We start from the raw sequence: 25,234 nt of genomic DNA, 5'->3' as shown, positions 1-25,234 counted from the left end.
GTGGACATAGGAATTGCTTTGTAAGTTAAGTGAAAGATATGTACATTGTTTTTTGTTCTAAAAATGATATTGAACTTAGCAAAGAAGAATTTAGCAATAAGTTTACTGTACAGAATTTTAAAAGGCTAAAACCTTACTTGTTTAAATAATGTATATTTTAGTTCTGAGTAATACATTTCTACTTACCAAGAAAAGGTTAAAGTTATTGGCTTCAGAATATCTAATATCTTGAATGTATTTTCTTCAATTAAAACTTGATAACTTTGATATAATTAAAATATATATCATTTGATATGTTTTTCTATTTTTAAAAAAATTGCCTTTAATGTTCCTTTGAAATACATATGCACTGTTTTTGTTGAAATCAAACTTTTTTTTTTTTTAATAAAAAGCAGTATACGTTGAATGTAAAGAAGCAAGAAAATGAAAGTCACCTCTGATCCTATAATTTTAGGGTTTTAAATGGTTAATATTTTTAGAGCTTTTAAAAAAATAATCCATGTATATGTTTCTTTTTATGCTAATATATAAGCATAATGGATTGCTTTTCTAATTGCATGTATGTGCGTACAATTTGCTTCTATAATTATATTTCCAGTAGTACCTTTTAAGCAAGTGATGCTGAGAGGAGAGGGGTGGGTGTTCTTAAATGTGTACAGAATTCCACTGCCGCTAAAGGTCTTGGGTGATAGGTAACCAGAGCCAATTTCAAAAGCATGAATTACAGAATAGGAAACAAGCACAGTGCTTTGGGAAGTCATGAGAAGTCAGAATTGAGCTTGGCCTCTTAAGTCATTTAATATCCCTGGAGCCTTGATTTTTCTCACCTGTTAAATGGAGGTGATAAATCTAGTTGACTAGGGTTGTTCCAGTAATTTATACCTGGCACATGGTAGGTATTCAACAGTTAATTCCTTTCCTTTCTTTGCTCTGAAGGCAAAGAAAACAGGGCAGAAAACATGAGAAATCCCCTTTTTCTCAAATATATAATATATAAAATATTTCTTGTATATTGTGTGTTTTGGAAAGGCTCTTTTCATCAAGTTAGAATAGCGAGGAGAAATGAATTTGAGATACATTTGACAACCGAATGATGTATTAGACAGTACTGTTTCCCTTCTCTTGTTTCCCCTTCTTTGGAGAGCCTTACTAATATAGTATGTAGTATGCTAAGTTTACTTTTTTCTCCTTTGTTGTAGCAAGCAGCAGATTGGAACAAATACGATGACCGATTGATGAAAGCAGCAGAAAGGGGAGATGTAGAAAAAGTGTCCTCAATCCTTGCTAAAAAGGGAGTCAATCCAGGCAAGCTAGATGTAGAAGGCAGATCTGCGTGAGTATTACTGGTGGTAATTCTCTCCTGGGGACACCCTTGGCATACAAATGAAATTTGTGGATTATGGTTATCAACATGCAATTTAAAAAGTCTTTATCAAAACCCACACTCTAAAATCTTTCAGACATGACTTTCATCAATTTGGACTAATAATTGTCCTCAATATGAAAGATTTTCAAAGTGAGAGAGAGACTACTAGAATACTACCCAGTAGTCTAGTTGTTTGGGCCCTATGGCAAATCACAGCCTGGGTTATTTGGTGCAGTTTTGTTTATAACCTTTTTTTTAATACTCCTTATCATGTTTGGTCCTCACAGTGGTCTTCTGAAAGAAGTAGGAAGAAGTTTACAGAGGCTAAATAACTTGGTGTCTAGTCTCATTAAAAGTCACAGCCTGGGATATAAACCCAAGTTTTCTATTTTGGAAGAGTTCTATAAATTACTTTGCCTTTCCCCCTTAACCCCAATCCATTTTTGTATTGGGGTAATTAATTTAAATGAAGATGTCTAGGACAATAGAGAGGCAGAATAACTGGTGTGACTTAGGGAGATACAGGCAGTAATCCTGCCCTTTTGTGTTGCTGAAGGCTGCTGGCTTGTCCATATGCTTATAAACCAGGTATCTTTTCTCCCACCGCTTCCTAGTCTTCATTATTTCCCTTGATGTTGAGGATAGGGAGCGGTTGGGTTAAAGGGTAGATCTAGATTCTGTTACTATCTTCTATAAATACAGCAGTTCAAACCTTATCTGGGAAACCTTCCAAAGTTAGAGGTGAAAAGTCTCATTTCCTTAAATTCCTCTCTGCCTTATACTTGCATGAGTTTTTTTTTTTTAGAATACTAGAAACCAGATACTAAATATAGAAATGAATATTAGGAAGTGAATAGTTAATGTTTGATGTAGAATGCTTAGATACATAAATATAGTAAAAATAGCAGAGCATGACTTTAAGTTATTTAAAAGAGCATTGAAGTTTGAGAAGTCCCAATTTCTTGTACTGTTTCAGTTTTGTAAAGTAGGCAATTTGATGGCTACAGAAACTGGTTATTTTGAGTCCTGCTTCTATTTTTGCTAAATTTTAAGCCATTTATAGGGCTCACAGTATAAATAGTAAAAATTTAATATCAAAACTGTTTTTTGTATTTTTTTCCCCAAGTGCCATGACGTTAAGAGTTCAAAGGATCTTCTTTGTGATGAAAATCTTCAGTGAAACCTTATTTCTTCAGTTTTGTCTGCCCATGCTTTGAATGTTTTGAATGAATGGTTACTTGAGATTTTGTTCAGACTTTTTTGATCTAAGGTTCAATTTTGAGGGAAATTACTTATATTAATAGAGTTGTGCAAATCTGGTATAATATGATGAACTGTGAACTTTAGTTTATGACGAACTGTGAGCTTTAGTTTATGACGTACTTGAGTAGTATAAGTTTTTGAGGTATTCTCTATAGAATTAGAAGTCTTTCTAGGATTCACAGGATAAAATATTTTCCTTTTGTTATTCACACACAAAGGGTTTCTTAATTAAAGCATTTCATATTTAGTTAAGTACAGGACATACTACAAATATATTTTCTATAGTTATAAAAATAATTTAATTTTGAATTTTTTTTGTTTTTTTTTTTGGTTTTTAATTTTTGAAATGTAAGGCAAAAATTAACATGTCCTTCTTGATCTCTGAAGTGAAAGTGTAAGTCACTCCATCATGTCTGACTCTTTGCAACCCCATGGACTGCAGCCCTTGAGGCTCATCTGTCCGTGGGATTCTCCAGGCAAGAACATGGGAGTGAGTAGCCAATCTCTTCTCTAGGGGATCTTTCTGACTCAGGGATAAAACCCAGTCTCCTGCATTGCAGACAGATTCTTTACCGTCTGAGCCATCAGCAAATCTGCTCTTAATCTCTATACACTTCAAAAATGAAATATTTGAGGCTTTGCAATAGTCATTACAAGAATCTATTTTATTCCTGGTCACCTCTTTCCCAGAGATGTAGCCCTTTGCCAATACAAAATGGGGCAGGTTCACCTAGAATCCCTATTGGCTCTTGGAGAGCTGTGGGTTCCAGTTCCTGACTTGCCTTCCCCTCAGTTCTTTTCTCTCTAACCAGCAAATGCTCCTAGAGAAAAAGTAGCCCCGTATTCCAGGTTCAGCTCTCTGGGCCTCTGTGCTTCCCTGCACACTGTCTTAGTAATTTTTCACTATCATGTTAGCTCACTGATACCTTCAGGCAGATTTCTCATTTTGTATGCTTTTCTGGTTGTCTTCAGAGGTGGGGACTGTTCAAATTACCAGGCTCTCCTATTATAGTAGTAATACTTGTCTTGTTTTTTAAAAGAAAAAGTTGATTTTTTAATTGAAAAAGCATATTGCTATAAAGCAGTTTTCCAGATCTCCTTTGCAACTCTGCACACAGTGTAATGATTGATGTATCTTCTTTCTGAAGCACATCTACTATTTGTAGCACACCCATATTAATAATGCATTGTAGATTTGCTCTGATTTCTGCCCTCGTAGTGCATCATTGGTATAATGCAAAGTTATTTTGGAGAAAAGAAGTCTTTCCAATTTTGTGAGCTAAGAAGTGAAAACAGGTAGACAAAGAATGAGATCTCCAAAGTTGTTTGAAGATGAAAAACCTTTGCTTGAAGGAAATTACCATTCCTCAAAAAGTTCTCTCAGTGCATTGCATAATATAATTCCCCACTTCAGTGCTGCAGAAAGAATTGATACCCTCAGCCTTATTGCAGTTTAATTCTACTATAAGGAGAACTTATCTGACTTTTAAGAACAGTATATTCTTTTTATCAGAAGTATCTCTCTCTCATTCAAACTGTACACAAACCTGGTTTACTTTACTTAGTGCTTGGTCTCTAGTTTGCATTTATATTCATCATAATGCTAATGGAGACATAATTGAATATCTGAAAATGAATTTGCAAGGTATCTCTACATTTTGTCTCTAAGCATTCAGTTATTCAAATATTTGAGGGTCTATCATCTGTCTGGTGGGCTTCCCGAGTGGCTCAGTGGTAAAGAACCCACCTGCCAATGCAGAAGACACGGGTTTGATCCCTTGGTCGGAAAGATCCCCTAGAGAAGAAATTGAAAACTTACTCCAGTATTCTTGCCTGGTAAATCCCATGGACAGAGGAGCTTGGTGGGCTACGTGGTCCATGGGGTCTCAAAAAAGTCGGACATGACTTAGTGAATAAAAAACAACACATCTGTTTGGTACTTTAATTGGTTCTGGGAATATAATAGGAAGCAGAACAGCCAAGAATCCCTGCTTTCTTAGAGGAGATTAATAGACCATAAAGAAAATAAAATTTGAATTTATATATATTAGAAAATGCATAATTACATTTAAAATAATGAAAGCAGGGATGAGGGAGCTAGGAGTACTAAGGTTTTAGGGAGTGGGAAAGTGTAAAATTTTTAAGTGGTATGGTGAGGGAAGACCCCTACTGCAGGGTATGCTGCCGAGTGTGTCCGTATCCAGGCACCTTGCTGAGCCTTTACCTCCTGGCATCTTCACAGTGGTTACTGTACTTGTTTATGGCCTGAGTTCAATGTCCTTTGCCAACAAGTCCTACTGTATTTACATACAGTATCAGTTCTTAATGCACACAAAGTATTTCTGTGTTTGTTCATGAAGAAAAAGTATTAGATGATCAAAGAAACACTGGGATATTTTATCCTGTATCTTGAATACTTGATGACTTAAAGTTATGTTTTTAAGTAGGCTTTCCTTGCCTTATTAGAAAAAGTGTTCAGTTCTGCCTGTTTGTGTGAAATTTCAACCAGTCACACAGATCTCTTGAATGAAAGGAGGAATTATGTGGTAGTACTTTGGGGGAAGAAGATGATGCCAGATCTTTTGTGGCTTTCAAGTATAGCTTAGCTTGTTTTGAAAACTTTTCTATGTCAGCTTTAATATGATAATTCTAAAGAGATGGATAAGTGTCTTGATCTCTCTTTGGCCTTAGCATTCTGTGGTATCTTCATTTGTTTTGGCAGTTTCCGTATATTTGAAATTAAGTAAATAATCTGATAGAAAATTTTCAGTGCATTTAAGGTTTAAATACCAGTGCCTCTGTTATTGAAACAATAAACTATAGGGGTAGTGATATAAATGTGGATTAAAATGAGTTTTTCAGTAATGTGAAATGTTTCTTTTTTTCTTGTGTTAAATATGTAGGTGTTTAGTGTAGCCTTTAAAATGCACGTGTGTACATGTGTGTATGTAGGAGCATTGAATATCAGATGGCATGAATGGAACATTAAAGTTGACCTTGGGTAGTCTCCATGGCGTAACAGAATTTTCTTTTCGTTTAGCTTTCATGTTGTGGCCTCAAAGGGCAATCTTGAGTGTTTGAATGCCATCCTCATACATGGAGTTGATATTACAACCAGTGACCCCGCAGGTATGTTTGCCTCCAGAGTACAGAGAAGACAAGCGCTGTCCACTGATAGACTCTCAGGCAGACTTAAATGTGCTTTACGGAGAGAAGGCCGTAACTTTGTTTCTAATTAGTTGAGGTATTGTGGGGGAGAGGGCAGTGTAGCAGAAAGCATGACTGAACAGATTAGCAGATGGAGACCTGAAGTCTAGGGCTTGTCTTAGTAGTGTTTTAGGATTCTAAAAGAATCTATAGGGGCCATTTAATTTACACTTATGTACTATTCATGGCTCAGTGATAAAGAATCCGCCTGCAATGCCAGGAGCCGTAGGAGATGTGGGTTTGATCCCTGGGTCAGGAAGATCCCCTGGAGGAGGGCGTGACAACTCACTCCAGTTTTCTTGCCTGGAGGATTCTATGGACAGAGGAGCCTGGCGGGCTACAGTCCATGGGGTCACAAAGAGTCATGCGTGACTGAAGCAACTCACCACACATGCATGTACTATTCAGTATATACATTCTTGCTGTCCTGAGGTCATTTGGCCTTTGGTTAGACTTGTTGGGAAACTAATTGCCTCATAACAGCATCACCAATAGTGATCATAACAAGAATAGATGATGCTTTTTTAACATGATAATAGATGATGCTATTCTGCTAAGCACTTTACATGTAGTAACTCATTTTATCCTCACATCAAGCCAGTGAGTCCGCAAGGCACTGGGTTGTTAAGTCACGTGCCAGGGTCCTTCTGTGTATGAGTCACAGTCAGAGTCGGTGTTCTTAACCGTCAGGCCTCATGAGGAGACCTGGTCTGTTTAGCTAGCTATGTTTATAAAAAATTATTTCTTCTAGACAGGCCTCCTGCTTAAACTTAGTCATACCTATGTCTGTCTTTTAAAATACTATAGCATTAGTTTGTTTGCATATCACAGGATAGACTTTAAGTGTTTGAATATAGCTATCACTTTTCTTTAGTGAATGTTTTAATTTTCCGTTCATATAGACAATCACTAGAACTTATACTTTGTTATTCAGTGAAATATGGGAGTTGACCTAGAGCAGAGAGTTTCCTTAACAACTTTAATGTTTTATCCTGTGACTTCATGTGTGGACAATAAAGCTCTGTTTGGAAATGGAAGGCAAGGAGGGAGAGAAAGAGAGACATCACAGATGAGTTAGTGAGGTAAATCTTTACCTAAAGGTACATCAAACGCTTAATTGAAGACCAAACTTGATTTACTTGCCACCTTTGAATGAAGAAAAAACTGTTTATTACACACAGACACACACACACATATATACACACACGTGTGTGTGTTTTCCATTGATGCAGAATATTCATTTTTAGAAATTTTGGACTAACCATACCTTTTCAGAACTCATAAAACTTTATGTGTGTATTGTGCTGATTCCAACTCCGACATATGTCTTTCTTGTTTTTGTCTGTGTTCTTTCTGCTTTGGATGTTTTGCCTCGTGACCAGTCTGAGTGATTTTTGCCCTCCTTCCTTCAGTGCAAATAAAGCGCAAACCTAAAGCATGCCTATAAATGAAGTTGTCTGTCAACTGATTTTGGAAAAATCAATCACATTTTTAAGGGGAATTCACATGTGAAGAAAATAACCCTTATCATATATTTAAAATGATCTCTTTTCTAGGAAGGAACGCTCTTCACCTGGCTGCAAAGTATGGGCATGCACTGTGTCTACAAAAACTTCTACAGGTAGTAAAAGTGGTTAATACTTTGACTTTATTACTTGGACTGCAAATAGTAGATGTGTTTTCAATGCATTTTTGGGACTTGAGATCAAAGAAAATAGTAGGCTAGCTTTGACTGTTAGCTTACATAATATTTTTTCCATCGTTTGTGAAAGAATGTGAACAATAAAGAGCAAAAACTCTGAGGGAAGTGAATTGCATAACTCAGTGTATTAAAAATAAACAACAAAGACTTGACCTTCCTGTTGACATTAGCTAGAGATTGGAATTTTCTGTGGTCTGGTATATGACTTGAGATGAAGTGGCACAGCGTAGGATCTATATGTTTCTGTATAAACACCAATAAGTCAGACTGTATAATAGCATCATTAGCTAAGCTTGTAATCGGGCAACCACAAAGTCCTGTGAACTAGTGGGCTAGATTAAGTTTTTAGTTGAAGAGTCTAGTCACACGTTTCCTTGAACATGTTTGCTGTAGAGTTTCACAGCAGAGCTCATTTGTTTTTTTCTGATTCAATTGTTCAAGTTTTAACCGTTACAGGAAAAAAAGCAAAACCCAAACAAGAGCCGTTTCTATATTCCATGCTATTGCAATGTACCATATGTTTCCTGTTTGCTGGAATACTGTCAAATTTATAGTATGATGTTATTGTATTTGTCACATGTCAAAATATTTATGACTTGTCTAGTACTCTTTAGAGTTTTTGATAAATGCAGTATTTTTAAGATGCAATAACAGCTGTTCATTTGAATCATGATATTTAATTTGAAAATAAAACTTCCTGACATGACTAAATTTCTGTGTTTTAACAGTACAATTGTCCCACTGAACATGTAGACCTGCAGGGAAGAACCGCACTTCATGATGCAGGTAAGCAAAGGTTTCAGTTGGACATAAATCTTTGTTAAAATGGCTGGGCATTTAAACTGACTTCAGAGTTTAACATACATATATTTTTTTAATCCATGGAGAAACAGAATGTTATGAATTTTTTATTTACTCAAGTTTGAAATTGGGTAGATTGTACAGCTTAAAAAGATTCATTCAGACAGTATTTATGGGCCAAGATGCTAGATACTGAGAGTCCAAAGATGAATAAACCATGACCTTGTTCTCAAGGAGCTGTAAATACATGTGTGTGCTTGGGGACTGGTAGGAGAAATGGAAGAAGGAAGACTTTTCTCTTTCTTAAAAACTGTATTTACCTCATGAGCGTGTCTGCACCTCATTTTCCTCATCTACTGAACGAACTTAATAATGCTACTGCCTTGTGTGTTAGTCGCTCAGTCGTGTCTGACCCTTTGTGACCCCATGGACTAGCTCACCAGGCTCCTCTGTCCATGGGGATTCTCCAGGCAAGAATATCGGAGTGGGCTGCCAAGCCCTCCTGCAGGCGATCTTCCCAACCCAGGGGTCGAACCCAGGTCTCCCACATTGCAGGCAGATTCTTTACTGTCTGAGCCACTAGGGAAGCCCAGTACTGGTTATAACTGAATCATGAATAGTGCCTGGCGTGTAGTACCTTCTCAATTAATGGTCGTGGTGCTTGTTTTGGTTTAGAGGTATCAGTGCTGAATCTGATATCATTGTAATGTGCTCTATTTTAAAAGAGATTTATATTAGTAATTTCAAGGATTTTATTAATATCAAAGTTTATCTGCATTATTTTAGGTGTCTTAAAGAAAATGAATAGAAAAAGTTAAATATTTAAGGAGTTTTGGAATGTAAGATAGTCTGACCCCTGGCTGGACTCTTCTAAGACTGAAATTCCTAGTTAAATAGAAGTTCAAAGAAAAGGAGGAAAAAAAAAAAACCCATACTGTTTCCTTTCATGTATATGGAATAATGTGGTAGGTAGAGTGGTCCCTTGAAAAATGTATTATACTTCAAATTTCCTTCAAACTTTCATAACTTGATTTTCTTCCTTTAAAAAAATATGTATTTTTATGATAGTTTAATCTCTTACACAGTGCATTTTTAAAAATCTTGGAACAGAGTACTATTATTCGCAAAGCATTTTTACATACATTATCATTTGAACCTCACAATGACCCTTGTGAGTTTCTGTGAGTTTTTTATTTTTATGATAATTTTGTATTGCTACTTGTATAAAAATAATTAAGTAATTAAAAAAAATAAGCCTAGATTCGTATGTAATATACTTATCAAGCTTGTGTAGTAATGGAATCACCAAACAGATTTGTTTAAATTTGACACCATAAAATAAATACAATTCATTTCTGTAGCACTAATTTATTGTGCTTGATAGAAATATTAAAATGATTTTGCTGCTTAATGAAGTATGAATTTGTGTCATGTGATATTTGTCTTCTCCTACCACCTTTTCATAGTTATTTTTTAATCCATCCAACCTTATTAATAATCATGTTTTTTAAATTATTTAAAAATTTTTATTATGGAAAATTTCAAACATAATGTTGAACTATGATATTAAAATACCCTATACTGTTCATCCAATTTAGACAGTTGTGATCATGTGGCCAATCTTGATTTATTTATACCACTACCCATTATTCTACTCTCCTGACATATTTTAAATCAAATCCAAAACATATAATTCTATCCATAAACAATTCAGTTTTTATCTTTGAAAGATAATGATTCTATTTTGTAACCTAAATATAATATCATTATCACACTTAGTGTGTTTGAAAATAGTTTTAATATCATCTCAGTGTTCAGCTTTCCTCAGTTATTTTTACTTTTTTAAATACCTGAGGTATAATTATTATACAAGAATTTAGATAATTATATACTATAATAATGTATTGCATATTATTAATGACATGATATTGTATAATTTAAAATATATTAAGAGGACAGAATATTTTGATAAATATTCTCACCAAAAAAAACCCCTCAAGCCCCAAAAACACATACACACAAAACGACGCAAGGAAATTTGTGGAAGTGATCCATATGTTTAGTATCTTGATTGTGGTGATGGTATTACAATGTATGCTTTAGTCCAAACTCATCAAAATGTATATATTAAGTGTGTATAATTTTTTGTATATTATATATTTTATTATCCTTGTTTTTAAAACTGGTACAACTTAACCAATTGAAATCTAAATATTTATTCATTAGGTATATTGATGAAGTTAGAATGAAGACTGAGTTGATGTAATAAAAGAACTTCAGTACCAGCTGCTTATTAAAAAAATGTTGAGTGGTATATAGGTTAGCACGAGGCTTGAGGTCTTTCATGCACTGAATTCTTTCCATCTTGTTGCTCCACTTTCCTCTGGTATCTTTCTCAGCTATGTCATTGCAGCTGGATTGTAGTCATACCCGTGTTCCAGCTAGCAGCAAAGGGAAGGAGAACTGGGGGAGCAAATGCCCGTGATCTAAGGCCCAGATTTGGAAGTGGTAAATAGCCCTTTATTCATAATCCATCAACAACAGAAAAGTCAGTTGGTGGCCTGCAAAGGAGGCCCAGAAATGTAATCTCTAGATAACTAGTCAAGGCCCAGCTGCTCCACTGTAGAAGAAGGGGAGAACAGATTGGTAACAGTCGCCACAGTCCAGCCTTCTGGCCTTCCAAATATTCCCTCAGCCACTACTTCCCACACATAGAACCTTTGCCCCCTCCCCAAGGAGAGGATACATAACCAATCCAGTTACTGAGGCCACCTCAACGTTGGGCTTCTGGGTGCTGTGCTCTTGTTGGCTCTGAAATGGCTCTTCCTGGTCCAACAATTTGTAAACTCAAAGAAAAGAAGTCTACTGTTCATAATATATAGCGATGAAACAAGAACAGGATAAATAAACTAAAGTCTCTGTTTCAAAAAAGGGAGAACTGGGAAATACACAGCAATCACTAATCAATAGCAGGTATCAGATGCTGCTGAGCAAAATTGCAAAGGCTTTCAGCTGAGGTCTTGGAGTAAATTTCTTGGTTAACTGCTCCATGTGCCCCCCTGGTTCTGTTTCCTGTGAGAAATCCCTTGTCATTGTCATCTGTGGGCCCTAGCGCTGCCATCTCGGAGGTTCTTACTTGTCTATTAAACTCTAAGACACAGATAAACAAATAAATGCTGGAGGGTATGCCTTCTATAAAGGCAGCTTAAGTGCAGGAAGAGTTATTGGTTTAGCTGCCTGGGCTTTTGGATTTGGGGATAGTATATTCATTCCCTCAAAACCTTGGTAAGTTTCTCGCCTGTTTGTTGCCAGCCACTTTCATATACCAGAAACCATTTATTTTCTGGACATAAAAATTTTAACCCTCCTTTATTTCTTGTCTTTATTTCATGGTTCTCTACCTCATTTTATTTTTTTGGCCAAAATTTAGAACATTTATTTATTTATAAAATGTTCCATATAGTGTAGAACATTAGATTAATTTACAAGGTTTTAAAAAATTTTTATTGGAGTATAGTTGATTTATAGTGTACAAGTGTACAGCAGAGTGAATCAGTTATGTATATTGCCACTCTTTTTTTTTTTTTCAGACTTTTTTCCCATATAGTCCACTATGGAGTATTAAGTAGAGTTCCCTGTGCTATAGAGTAGGTTCTTATTAGTTATCTATTTTATGTAGAGTGGTGTGTATATGTTGATTCCAATCTCAGTTTATCCCTCTCCTCCATCCCCTGGTAACCGTAAGTTTGTCCTCTATGTCTGTGACTCTGCTTCTGTTTTGAAAATAAGTTCATTTGTTCTCTACTTCATTTTAATACTGCTATCTCAAAGTCATCTGAAATAACAGTCTTGTATAGGAATATAGTATCCTCAATTTGATCTTTATTCCAGGACTGGACCTTTTTTTTCCCCCCTTTCTTTATTTTCCTTATTGTGCAGTCTTTGAGAAAAGTTGTGCCCAGCAATAATTTTAGATCGTGCTGTTTGGTATAGAGAAATAATTGGCTTCCTATACCTGTGAGGTCCCAAATATCTAGGCACTCTGTTTGCTTCCAACAGTGTGCATAACTAATTCTTGCTTAACCTCATCACTTTCTTAAAATCCCTTACTAAAAGCAGTAAGCAGCTGTCAAGATGTACTAAAATTTTGGCTCTTTTCTGTTGCTTCACCTAGAAAGGTTCCATAGTCACATGGTGTACCTTTTAAATTGGAACACAAGATAAATTTAGCAAATGTTTTGCTACAGCACGAGAAAAATCATAAGGTTCCTAGCCTGAAATACATTTTACTGACTACCTAGCATCCATCCAGTAAACTGGTGACATGTAATTTAGTTATTTGTTTAGTTATTAGCAGCAGCTGACTCCCAATAGCAATTTTTGTCTTGATTAGGGATAAGATTCTACCACTGTGACAAAATAACATTGGCTTTTAAGAAAACACAGTTTCTTTCATGTCCCAGCCCTGATGATCAGATTGGCTTGTTCCTCTGCTCCATATGGTCCTGCAGGGACCCAGATATCTTCCATTTTGCAGTTCTGCCATTGCCTGGGGTGTTGTCCTCTTTTAAGGGTGAAGCTGACTACAGGTATTGTTTTCCTGCTAACAGGAAAGAGAAAGATTATGGAGGAATGTATAACCACATTTTGCAGCCCTAGCCTCAGAAGGTAGCACACATCCCTCCAGTCAGACTCAACTGGCACGACCTAACTCATGTAGTCTTGCCTGCATGCAGAGGAGACTGGCACCTATGGTCTAGGTGAACCACGCTGTGACCGGCACAGTTATTACCACGGAAGAACGGTGAACAGCTAACATTCTCCATCATAGCACCTCTAATACTGACTTGACTTATGCAGTATGGTATAACTCTCAAATTTTTTATCCATTACATTTGTTCATTATTATTTGGACCTGAATGGTTGTTCATTTCATAATTCTGGAATTAATGTATTTGATTTCAGTTTTATCTTTTTTAAAAGGTTGATGGTTTATTTTATATAAAAGATTGCCGGATTAAAGACATCAGAAATGAAAAATTTACTTGATTTTTTTAATGTATGTTTGGTTTTACTTTATTGAATTTTATCTAAAAAAAAAAAAAAGAACATTAACTTAGTTGTTTTGTGCAGATAACCTAATATCAACTCATAAAAATCTGTAAAAACTCATGGGAAGTAGAAACACATTTTATGAATTTGGCCATTTTTTCCTGATACAAAAATGAACTCCAATGTCAATCAGAGAAGCATGATGTGACTTTGTAATATAATTTTTAGCAAAATGACCCTGATTTTTGCATAATTAAGGTCAGACATTGCAGTTTCTGCTTTGATTTCAGGGCATGTGAACTATATGAGTCATACTCTATTAACTGTAGCTCTTCTATTTAAAAAAAAAAGAAAGGATATGATTCTTTAAAAAAAAAAACTCAGCTAATACTTCAAGGGTCCAGTCAGTTATAGCTATATTTTAAAATATATTCTAAATAGAAAATTTAAGTTAAGATTTTCATTGTCGGTGTTTACCCTTAGAACAGCAGTATATTCTTATCTTCTATAAGAATGACAGTATTCCTTGGTTCTAATAAATTATACAAAACTTACAAAATGATCTTGTCCAATCCATTTTCAGATAGAAAAATCGATGCTTTTAGTGCTAAACTGAGAGTGGAGGATGTAAAGCTTGGTATTTTAGGGATTGAAGAATTTAGGCCTTATATGGGTCTTGCAAAACACCACGTGTTAGCAGCAGATGTTCACCATTTATCATCTTCTTTTGTCCCTCAAAGCTATGGCAGACTGTCCTTCTAGCATACAGCTGCTCTGCGACCACGGGGCCTCGGTGAATGCCAAAGACGTAGTAAGTCACTTTATGTTTATTGTCATTTCAACTCATGGGCTCTAACTTTCACATTTTGGGAGATCTGTTGTCTTAATGCTGTCTTATTTTTTTGTTGCTTAGGATGGGCGGACACCGCTTGTTCTGGCTACCCAGATGTGTAGGCCAACAATATGTCAACTGCTGATAGACAGAGGGGCGGATATTAATTCCAGAGACAAACAGAACAGGTAATTCTTTTATCAAGGTTCCCTAGACACGAGCTGGATGCCCAGTGATCCTGAAGCTCTGCTGTTGTGACCTGGCCTTTCTACTCCCTGTGGTTCTCCCTTCCTTGGAATTAGCGTTCACTACTTATTTTTCTTCAGAATTGGCTGAAGAAGAGGGGAGAGGGAAATAGGGGATGATGAGAGGGTGAACTCGAAATATATGCAGTGACTACGGCCTGTGTTTGAGTCAAAGAACTGAAGAAAGAGGAATTATATCCTAGTTATTTTTAACTTTTAAAATAACCTTTAGTGAAATGGGCTCAAATAAGGAAGAAGAATAAAAAGCTACATCTACAATCTACTTTTTCAATAGTGAATCTTTTGAGAGTAAAGGAGTTCTTGGCTGTCCTGGAGATGGACATGTTTCAGTGTAGATTTTCTCAAGGTGTTTTCTCTCCTTTCTACCTGGGCACCATGCCACCTCCGTCTCTGAAACTAAGTTCATTTCCGTACCCCAGTACAGATTCTATTCATTTACTTCTGCATCTGTATTTGATGTTATTTCAATTGGTGTACACTAACAATTTCTGTCTGTATTTCTCCCTGTCTTCTTTTCTGGGCTTAGTGTATCATGCTACTTGCTGTATTGTAATTCTGATGTTTATAGTCACAGAGTTTCTGACAACAAAGTATCTAAAATATGCCCATTTCACCAGGTGAAGCATTATAGTAATTTATGACAAGTTTCTGAGACTTTTATAGATGATCACTAGTAAAATTATTGGTTTCTTTTCAGTTAATTTTATTCTTTTAAACATGTATTCTATTGTTTGCAGTTCACTGGAAGGAGATAAGTGTAATAGTCTTTGGATGTCAGATTTTATAGCTCTGATCGTTTTTACTGTTCAGGCATCCCAAAGGAGGAAATTCTTAAGCAGTTAAATCATAAGTGTGATTTTTAAGAAAGCGACTTTTTTTATATTACTTTGTTTTTGTGATGCTATAATCTGGCTCCAAGCAAGATTAATAAAATTTGATATAAAAATAAATTTTAGATCAGAGAGGTGTGATCTGGCTGATCCATGTATATAATGTCTTATTTAATAGATCTTATGTTTTTCCAAGTATGTTTGTCTCTTTTTCATTGCTGTGTTGTGCTTAGTCATGTCTGACTCTATGTGACCTGATGGACTGTAGCCTGCCAAGCTCCTCTGTCAATGGAATTCTCCAGGCAAGAACACTGCAGTGGGCAGCCATTCCCTTCTCAGGGGGTCAGGAAGATCCCCAAGGATTGAACCTGGGTCTCCTGCATTGCAGGAGGATTCTTTACCATCTGAGCCACTGTAAACTAAGGGAAGCCCTGCAAACTAAGACACAAGCACATGTTTTTATAAATGCAATGGAGTTAAAATATAAAATATGAAGTCAAATCTGTGTGTGTAACAATATAGCTTTTTAAAGTCATATCTGTTCTTTAAGAATGGGGCCTCTGAAAGAGATTTCTGAAATATTTTTTGGATCCTTCTTATAGTCTTTTATTCTTCCGTCTTCCCTTGTAGGACTGCTCTCATGCTAGGATGCGAGTATGGTTGCAAAGATGCAGTAGAAGTCTTAATCAGAAACGGCGCTGATGTGACCTTGCTGGACGCCCTTGGCCATGACAGTTCTTACTATGCGAGAATTGGTGACAATCTGGACATTCTAACCTTACTGAAGACTGCATCGGAAAATTCCAACAAAGGTACCAGCAGTTTTCTGTCATTAGAAAAGTGCTAGTTAATAAAGCGTGCTAATAAAGAACAGCTTTTTAAGATTTACATGGTAGAGCTACAGTATTTGTAAGGGGCAAAACACTCCTTACCTTAAGCAGTACTGGTTCATCTCCCTCTCTGCCCGAGCTGTGTGGGTTTACACTTTAGTCACTCATTTTGAGGCAGTGTGTGTTACATTTACTGTCTAGTTTATCCAGTCAACCCTACTCTACTGTGGAGTAATTAAAGAACTGAAAAGAAAGACCCAAATAAAGGGCTTTACTAATACATATTTTTTGATGAGGGGTGAGGGATTTAAGGTCTTATACTCAAAAAATTTTAAAGAATCATTGTTTAAACGTGTATATAAAATATTCAACCAAGATTTATTGAATACTTGTGTCAAGTACATTTCTATGCTTATTAAAGAGAAATTGGAAATTACAGAAAAGCACAGCAAGTAAAATTAGCCACTCATTCTGCCACTTCCCTGGTAGCTCAGATGGTAAAGTGCCTGCCTACAATATGGGAGACCCGGGTTCAATCCCTGGGCTGGGAAGATCTCCTGGAGAAGGAAATGGCAACCCACTCCAGTATTCTTGCCTGGAAAATCCGATGGACGGAGGAGCCTGGTAGGCTACAGTCCATGGGGTCGCTAAGAGTCGGACATGACTGAGTGTCTTCATTTTCACTTTTCACTTTAATGCATTGGAGAAGGAAATGGCAACCCACTCCAGTGTTCTTGCCTGGAGAATCCCAGGGACGGGGGAGCCTGGTGGGCTGCCATCTATGGGGTCGCTCAGAGTCAGACACGAGTGAAGTGACTTAGCAGCAGCAGCAGAATCACTTCCTAGAAATTGAGTCAGGTGGTTTCAGGTTATGCACATTTTTTTAAGCTTTTGATATATATCAACAAGTTGCCTTCTCATTTAGGAGTGTTTTCAATTTTGCATTTTTCACCTCCCTCCCCTCCCTAGCATTGCATATTATCTACATGGATGTTATCATAGGAAAAAAATACTGTACCAATTAGATAGGCAAAAGTGATGTTTCACTATTGTTTAACTGTAAGGTAGTAAGCTATAAATAAACTTAGAAATTTATTTCTTTAATATTGACTTAATTATATAATTAGGGAATGGAAATCTACCTGAGTTAACCTTCTGTCTCACTGTTCCTCTTTCTCCTCTCTTTCCCTCTCTTTAAATCTTCAGGGAGAGAACTTTGGAAGAAAGGACCATCTTTACAACAGGTTAAAAATTATGTATATTGTACAATTTAAGTAAAGTGCTTAGGAAACCTGGTTAATAGTTATGTTTAACTGTTTTGAGTTTAAATTCATGTTGTTCTCTCTTCTCAGTTAATCATGCCCATGTAGAACCTAGGTCATGAGATCCTGAGGCTTTATACAGATACTGTCGCTCGGCTTGAAACAGTGGGTCTGAATTACAGTGAATGTATCCAGTGGGCAATAAGCAACCTCCTGATCGCTGGTCTTGAACATCCAGCACTTTCAAGTGTGAAATGTTGCGCCTTGTTGAGATTCTTTGATGATAAATGTTAGTCTGGCAGACCGTAGACAGCTTCCTATTCTCACTTAGTAACAGAACCAAATATATCCTGATGTGGGAAAATTCTGTCAGTGCAACAAGAAGTGAAGAAAACAATTCAACAAAGATTATATATGTGATTTCAATGCCACTGTTAACATTTTGGTTTTCTTTTTTGCTGTGTGTATTTAATTTAATGAGGACTTGACTTTAAAAGGGGCTTCCCTTGTGGCTCAGCTGATAAAGAATCCTCCAGAAATGTGGGAAACCTGGGTTTGATTCCTGGGATGGGAAGATCCCCTGGAGAAGGGAAAGGCTACCCACTCCTGTATTCTGGCCTGGAGAATTCCATGGACTGTATAGTCCATGGGGTCGCAAAGAGTCGGACACAACTCAGCGACTTTCACACTGACTTTTAAAAAAACACAGTACATGAAGTAATTCATCCCTTGCACTAACTTAATTATCAAATCACTACTTAACCCTGGTTTTGTGTCTCAGTAGATGTCTAATTATTTCCCCTGACCTCTTTGAGTTAAAACCAGTGGGGTTGCTTTACGCACTCTAACCATCTTGCCCAAAGCTAGTGTAGGCAACTCTCCTCTTCTGCTGGCTGTTCCCTTCCAGGCTTTCAGCTTTTCTCTAGTGAGAAGGACCTGAACACTTCCAAACCCTGAAGAGAAAGTAATCAGGTACCTTCTCAGCCATCCTGTCATCATTCTGCATCATTTCTGTAGCCCGCATCTGAATCTGAAAGCTGTATGAAAGCATGCTGCCCTTTCAGTCCATCAGAATTAAGTGATATGTCCATGCATGGGTCATGTCTGCTGTCACTTTTTTTCCATCTGGAGCAGCTGTCTCCTTAGATAACCTAAGTTGGGGTAGAGGGAAATAAAATGTGTACTCTTATAACTGTACCAGTCATCTCACCCAGATTCAGAGAAAAATGATTCTGAAATATACAGGGATTTAAAAGAAAGAATTATTGAATATTAATATGGGAATGGTATTTTAATGAAGAAGTTATCTAAATGAATTCATGGAATTAATATTCTACTAAGAACAATGAAACTTATTTCAGTTATTTATTCAATACATTTTATAATAGCTGTTATAAATAGGATTTGTTTCTGAACTAAAGGATATGTAATCCTTGTTATTAAGAAGCCTATAGTTTAAAAATAAGATGTATTCAGTTACTGACTTTATGCCCATTACTGTTCTAAGTGCTGGGAATATCAGTGTTCAAAGTCTTGCTCTCATGAAGCTCCCAGCCTAGTGAGAGAGATGAATAATAAACAAATAGGTATTTAGTATCCTAGGAGATGCTTTGAAGACCAGCAGAACAGGATGAGGGGAGGCAGAGACAGAGGGCAGGAAGCTATTTTAGATGGTGTGGTCAGGAAGTGACATTCCAGCAGAGGTCTGAAGGAAGTGAAGAGGGAGCCAAGGGCTCTGTGGGTGAAGCCTCAAGGGCAGAGGGAATGGCAAGTACCAAGCCTCTGACGAGGGAACGTGTCTAACACGTCCAAGGGGCAGTAGAGGGACAGAGGGACAGGAGCCAGGGACCAGAAGGGAAGGCGAGGGCAGGACATGGTATGATGAGACTGGTCAGATTCCACATGAGAACGGACCTTTGGTAGAAGCAATGAAGCTAGAAATGTAGTTTGGGCCAAACGGTGGATACGAAGTATCATCTTAATGGTAATTTTTTTTCCCTCTAATTCCAAATCCAGGTTCATTTGAATGATAAACACTTGATTAAACAAAACTCAACAAATAATGCAAAACATAATTACTTTAGAGAATTAACGCATTTACTTTTTTATTTGGTTTTTTAGCTCTCAAATTATTGTGTAGATTTACAGATCAATTTGGGCAAAAAAAGGTTATTTTCTCTCTTGTTTAATGATTGTGTTGTGTTTTTATTAAAGCAAGTCTCTAAGCTGGAATAAAGTTTCAAAGCAGTAAGTGTACAGAAACAGATCACGTACCAGCCAAGTCATTTAGAAGTCTTTCATGTAGCTTTCGTCAGTGCATTGTCTGTCTCTTTCTTATCACACCCTTTGATATTTTATTTCATCAGTACTCAAAGAAATAATTTCCGTATTTTCTTTCAATATTAATATAACTCTCCCTTCTCTTTTTAAATACCAGTTCCCTTGTTTTGGGAATAGTAGCTGATGCTTTTTAGTATAACTTGAGTTTTGCCTCTAGTATAAATTCTTCTTCTTAAAATTTTGTGACTTTGGTGAAAATAAATAGTTAATAATAGAGATTTCTAAATTCTGTTATTTTTTAGTATTTAAAAATAAACTATATTTGATTCATTTAAAACCTACGTTGGTAAATCTTTTCCATCTGGAGTTTAAGTGGAAACACTGCCACCTTGTGTTTTGTACAGGAAAATTAGAACTTGGATAAGCTGAAAGTCACTAATTGTGTGTATTTCCTATTGAGCAAAATGTACTTTTCTTTATTCTCACACTTGCTAACCTGTGTTTTCATATGTTCTACCAAAGCGAAATTTGTCTCAGATGCTAGATGAAGTAAATACGAAGTCAAATCAGAGGGAGCATCAAAACATTCAGGTAAAAAGAAAAACATTGGTATCTTCCTTTGCAGAGAATTCCAGTGTTGTTTGTAGTGAGGTTTGGGACAAGAAAGGAAGCAAAAATGGGAAGTGGTGTGGATAAGTAAGGGCAGAAAGAAAAGCTTGTTATGTTTTGTGATTCTGTTTCTTGCATAATTCCTTCTAAAAGAATTGACTTTTGATATGAATGTTTGTGTCAGTATTATCTTACAGTAAGTATTGTTTTAATATACATTAGGAAGTAAATAACTTTATATAACTTTTTGTTGATATAAATATGTCTGTTTTAGGCCATAAATCATACATTTGTATTTCAGAAAATTAATTGTAATGACAAAATGATTATCACTGTGAATAAAACAAAATCTGAACATTTTCTTAAATTTTAAAATTTTGACTAAAAAAATTTTTGTTATCCACACAGTAATTTTACCTTTTATGTTCATTAAAGTGTTCAAAAAATAATTATTATTTGGGTTGCATTGGAAGATGAGCCATAATTAAATGGTTTACTTTGTGACAAATACCATTAAAATATAAGGGTGTGGAGAAAAGGGAACCCTCTTCCACTATTGGTGGGAATGCAAACTAGTACAGCCACTATGGAGAACAGTGTAGAGATTCCTTAAAAAACTGGAAATAGAACTGCCTTATGATCCAGCAATCCCACTGCTGGGCATACACACTGAGGAAACCAGAAGGGAAAGAGACACGTGTACCCCAATGTTCATCGCAGCACTGTTTATAATAGCCAGGACATGGAAGCAACCTAGATGTCCATCAGCAGATGAATGGATAAGCAAGCTGTGGTACATATACACAATGGAGTATTACTCAGCCATTAAAAAGAATACATTTGAATCAGTTCTAATGAGGTGGATGAAACTGGAGCCTATTATAGAGAGTGAAGTAAGCCAGAAAGAAAAACACCAATACAGTATACTAACGCATATATATGGAATTTAGAAAGATGGTAACAATAACCCTGTGTACGAGACAGCAAAAGAGACACTGATGTATAGAACAGTCTTATGGACTCTGTGGGAGAGGGAGAGGGTGGGAAGATTTGGGAGAATGGCATTGACACATGTAAAATATCATGTATGAAACGAGTTGCCAGTCCAGGTTCGATGCACGATACTGGATGCTTGGGGCTGGTGCACTGGGACAACCCAGAGGGATGGAATGGGGAGGGAGGAGGGAGGAGGGTTCAGGATGGGGAACACATGTATACCTGTGGCAGATTCATTTTGATATTTGGCAAAACTAATACAATTATGTAAAGTTTAAAAATAAAATAAAATTAAAAAAAATAAAAATTATTAAAAAAAAAGAAAAAGAAAAAAAAATAAGTTGAATAACCATTTCTGTACAATGAAACAAAAGCAATTTGGGAGGATTTTATAGTTTACTAAGTAGTGTTAAGAAAGTGAACTATAGCCTTAAATGTTTTATCAGAGCACTGAAGTGATGATTAGGTTAACAAAGTGTAAGAATATTCTTCACTTTTTTAAGCTCATTAATTTGAGAGGTGTTTGGCAAAAGTTAAAATGACATATTCTTCTTCTATTTTCTATTTCTAGATGATGCTTTTATTTCTTATTTATTAGAATCATGGTTTGCTATCATATATATAGTTGTGTTTATTAGTTATCATAGGACTGTAATTTTCTACATTATTTCTCATGTATAGATTTTGTTATTTAAATGTCATTGAAATTATTGTATCTTTATACTTAAAGCTGTTTGTATATGTATATATTTATGATAGTGAGCTGCTTTTAGAAATTTCTTCCTTAAGAGTTGCTCCTTTAAAGTTGGTCTAGCACCTATTGTCTTTACTGTTGAAGGATCTGGAGATTGAAAATGAAGATCTGAAAGAGAGATTGAGAAAAATTCAGCAAGAACAGAGAATATTATTGGATAAAGTCAATGGTTTACAGCTACAGCTGAATGAGGTAAATAATCTGCACGATACCAAAAACATCCAGAACTATTTTACTGTGAGTGTTCATCATTGTCAATAACAAATTGTTAACGATCAAACCCTCCCAGCAAGTCATGGTGGCAGATGCTAAAGGAGGTAAAATCAGGTCATTGCCCTTGAGGAAACTTATATCTTATTGAGACCTTTGTGTGAAACTTAATGTCAAATCTAAGAACAGAGAACACTGTTGGTCTATGGTGATAACACTGGAGTTGTGGGATCGGAGAGGAAGGAATGGACAGAAGTGAGGAGCAAGAGCAAGCAAGAGTTGTAAGGAATTGATAGGTTGTCAGAAGAGTGTAAAGGGCTTGTGAACAAGGTTAGTGAGATGAATGAATGACAGTGGAGGGCACAGAAGTGGTGGCACAGGCATTTTCTTCTCACATCCTTGACCCCACGCTTAATGACGTGCACATCTTTTTAAAAGATATTTGCTAAGCTTGTGCTTCTTAAACTTTCAGGAGTGAAAATGTATTTCTTCTTTTTAAATTTAGGAAGTAATGGTGGCTGATGATCTGGAAAGTGAGGTAGGATGATTAAGTTTTACTTTAAAGCTATAAAATATTATGTAAATTGAAGAGAATATTGCAGTAGAAGTTTTAAGTCCTAAATTGAGATGGAGACAGAATTTCTCTTTTGGTTAATTGTTCAAAGGGAAAAACAAAACCTATGTGTGACTGTAAAATTATGTTTTGAGAATAGTGGCGTGGGTTATTGTAGGCATTTTGTTATGTCTCATTTTCCATGAGACTTGTCATGAAAAGGTATAAAATTCTAAGCATTATAAAGAAAATGTCTGAAAATAATACGACTTAAACCACAGAAATTTGAATTTTTCATAATGTTGTTTGTATATTTTGTATATTATTAGTATATTGGTATGAAGTTTGACTAATAGTTAAAAAATCTACCAGGTTAGAGAATTCATTAACGATAGTCCTCAAAGTAATTCTAATGCACATTTTCTGTAATACATTTCACGCACATGTATTTCAAACACAGTATGATTTTGTGCTGTGTGTATTCCTTTTCATTTCAGAAAGAAAAGCTGAAGTCCCTTTTGGCAGCCAAAGAAAAGCAGCATGAAGAAAGCCTAAGAACTATTGAGGCTCTGAAAAGTAGATTTAAGTATTTTGAGGTACAGAAAGCTTAAGTATTTTGTGTAACTTACAATGGAAGTGGTAAAGGGCTTGAAGTCAGACTTGAATTTGAATTAGCACTCTCTCTTTTATAGTGTGACCTCAGGTGATTCATTTAAAGTCTCTGAGCTTTTTGCTGCTTTGGCAAAATTGGGGTGATTGTTCCTTTTCCCACGGAGTTGTCGTAAAGGTTAAATGAAATAATTGAAATTGATTAAACCAACATTTAGTTCAGTTCCAGTTTCTCTTCCCCAACCTTCCTCTTTGTCCATTTTTACCATTTCAAGACGTCATACTTTTACCTGTAAAATTACAATGATTCTGATGGTATTAATAAAAAGCATCATTTAAATGAATAGTGGTAATTCCAGGATTATCTCAGAAAGAGCCTTGTGCATATACAAACTTGTTTGGTGAGGGTAGTGTGTTAATAAGGTTCAGATCATATACTTATCTTTTCTTGACTCAGTTAGCTCTTAGTTTTTCCAAGACTATGTTTTTCTAAAAACTTTTAATCAAAATACAATATATGTTAAAAAGTACATGTTAAAATGGATAAGTTGAAGGATTTTCACAAATTTCACAAATCAAACCTCCCAGATCAGGAAATAGCACGTCACCTTTATCCAGAAGCCTCCTCATGCTCCCTGCACCAAGGGTGACCGCTCTCCACACCTGCAACTGTATAGATGTATTTTTCAAGGCCATAATACATATTTTTATAAATGTTGTTCAGCACTGGGGTCGCTGAAGAGAGTAGCTGATTCGATGTGAGTCTTTTTATTGTGAGATGTAACTCCAAAATACATAACAAAAGTAAATTTTTTCTTTGTAAATAAATAAAAAAAAGAACGGGTACTGCTATGAAGAAGAATATAAAGACAGGGATGAAACTCACAGATATAATGTTGCATGAAAGAAATCAGACGCAAAGAGCACATGCTGTATCATTCCTTTTTTATGAAGTGCAGAACTAGGCACAGCTCATCTATGCTGATACAAGGCTAATCTATGCCGACACAAGGCTCATCTATGCTGATCCGGCATTCTTAGCACCTGACCATCCTTTCAAACCTTTCTTTGTACATGTGTGTGTGTGTGCTCAGTCTCTAAGTTGGGTCCGACTCTGCGACTCCCATGGACTGCAACCCACCAGGCTTCCCTGTTCATGGGGTTTTCCAGGCAAGAATATTGGAGCGAGGTACCATTTCCATCTCCAGGGGATCTTTCCAACCCAGGGTTTAAACCCATATGTCCTGTGTCTCTAGCATTGACTGGAGGATTCTCTACCACTGAGCCACCTGGGAAGCCCCTTCTTTGTACATAACTTTTGTTATACACATGAATTCATCAGATGGATTCTTATTATACATCCTATTTTATAAGTTTTTGCATTCAGTATAATGGGGACATTTTCCCCAATCAAATGAATTTTTATGCTAGAAATGATTTTTAACCATCCAAGAGAAACTTATCAAGTGTTTATGAAAGCCGTTATTAAACACTAAGGAATCATGGTTTGTATGGAACATCCACTGCTGTCTCATCTCGCTTGAAAGTCTTCATTAACCGCCACCAGCATTGCTGTATTATGTGTAATACTTAGTTCAGTTCAGTTCAGTGGCTCAGTCACGTCCAACTCGTTGCGACCCCATGGATTACAGCACCCCAGGCCTCCCTGTCCATCACCAACTCCCGGAGTTTACCCAAACTCATGTCCATTAAGTCGGTGATGCTATCCAGCCATCTCATCCTCTGTCATCCCCTTCTCCTCCAGCCTTCAATCTTTCCCAGCATCAGGGTCTTTTCAAATGAGTTGGCTCT

At 36.2% G+C, this 25,234-nt stretch overlaps 1 protein-coding gene across 2 annotated transcripts in view; it reads left to right on the top strand.

Annotated features, from left to right (window-relative positions):
- The window catches only part of UACA (uveal autoantigen with coiled-coil domains and ankyrin repeats), a 147,934-nt gene that overhangs the window by 106,953 nt on the left and 15,747 nt on the right, over positions 1–25,234 (top strand). For both annotated transcript variants that reach the window (XM_055536856.1, XM_055536858.1), the window contains 12 exons: positions 1,200–1,333; positions 5,670–5,758; positions 7,393–7,457; positions 8,267–8,324; positions 14,132–14,202; positions 14,305–14,411; positions 15,950–16,131; positions 17,356–17,393; positions 20,214–20,282; positions 22,135–22,242; positions 22,766–22,798; positions 23,311–23,409. In XM_055536856.1, the coding sequence (XP_055392831.1) occupies positions 1,200–1,333; positions 5,670–5,758; positions 7,393–7,457; positions 8,267–8,324; positions 14,132–14,202; positions 14,305–14,411; positions 15,950–16,131; positions 17,356–17,393; positions 20,214–20,282; positions 22,135–22,242; positions 22,766–22,798; positions 23,311–23,409 (1,053 nt within the window). The remainder of the gene's footprint in view (positions 1–1,199; positions 1,334–5,669; positions 5,759–7,392; positions 7,458–8,266; positions 8,325–14,131; positions 14,203–14,304; positions 14,412–15,949; positions 16,132–17,355; positions 17,394–20,213; positions 20,283–22,134; positions 22,243–22,765; positions 22,799–23,310; positions 23,410–25,234) is intronic.

This window comes from Bubalus kerabau, chromosome 10, assembly GCF_029407905.1.
Source record: "Bubalus kerabau isolate K-KA32 ecotype Philippines breed swamp buffalo chromosome 10, PCC_UOA_SB_1v2, whole genome shotgun sequence".
NCBI lineage: Eukaryota > Metazoa > Chordata > Mammalia > Artiodactyla > Bovidae > Bubalus > Bubalus kerabau.
The sequence above is the reverse complement of the archived record's forward strand: the minus strand, read 5'-3'. Positions and strand labels throughout refer to the sequence as shown.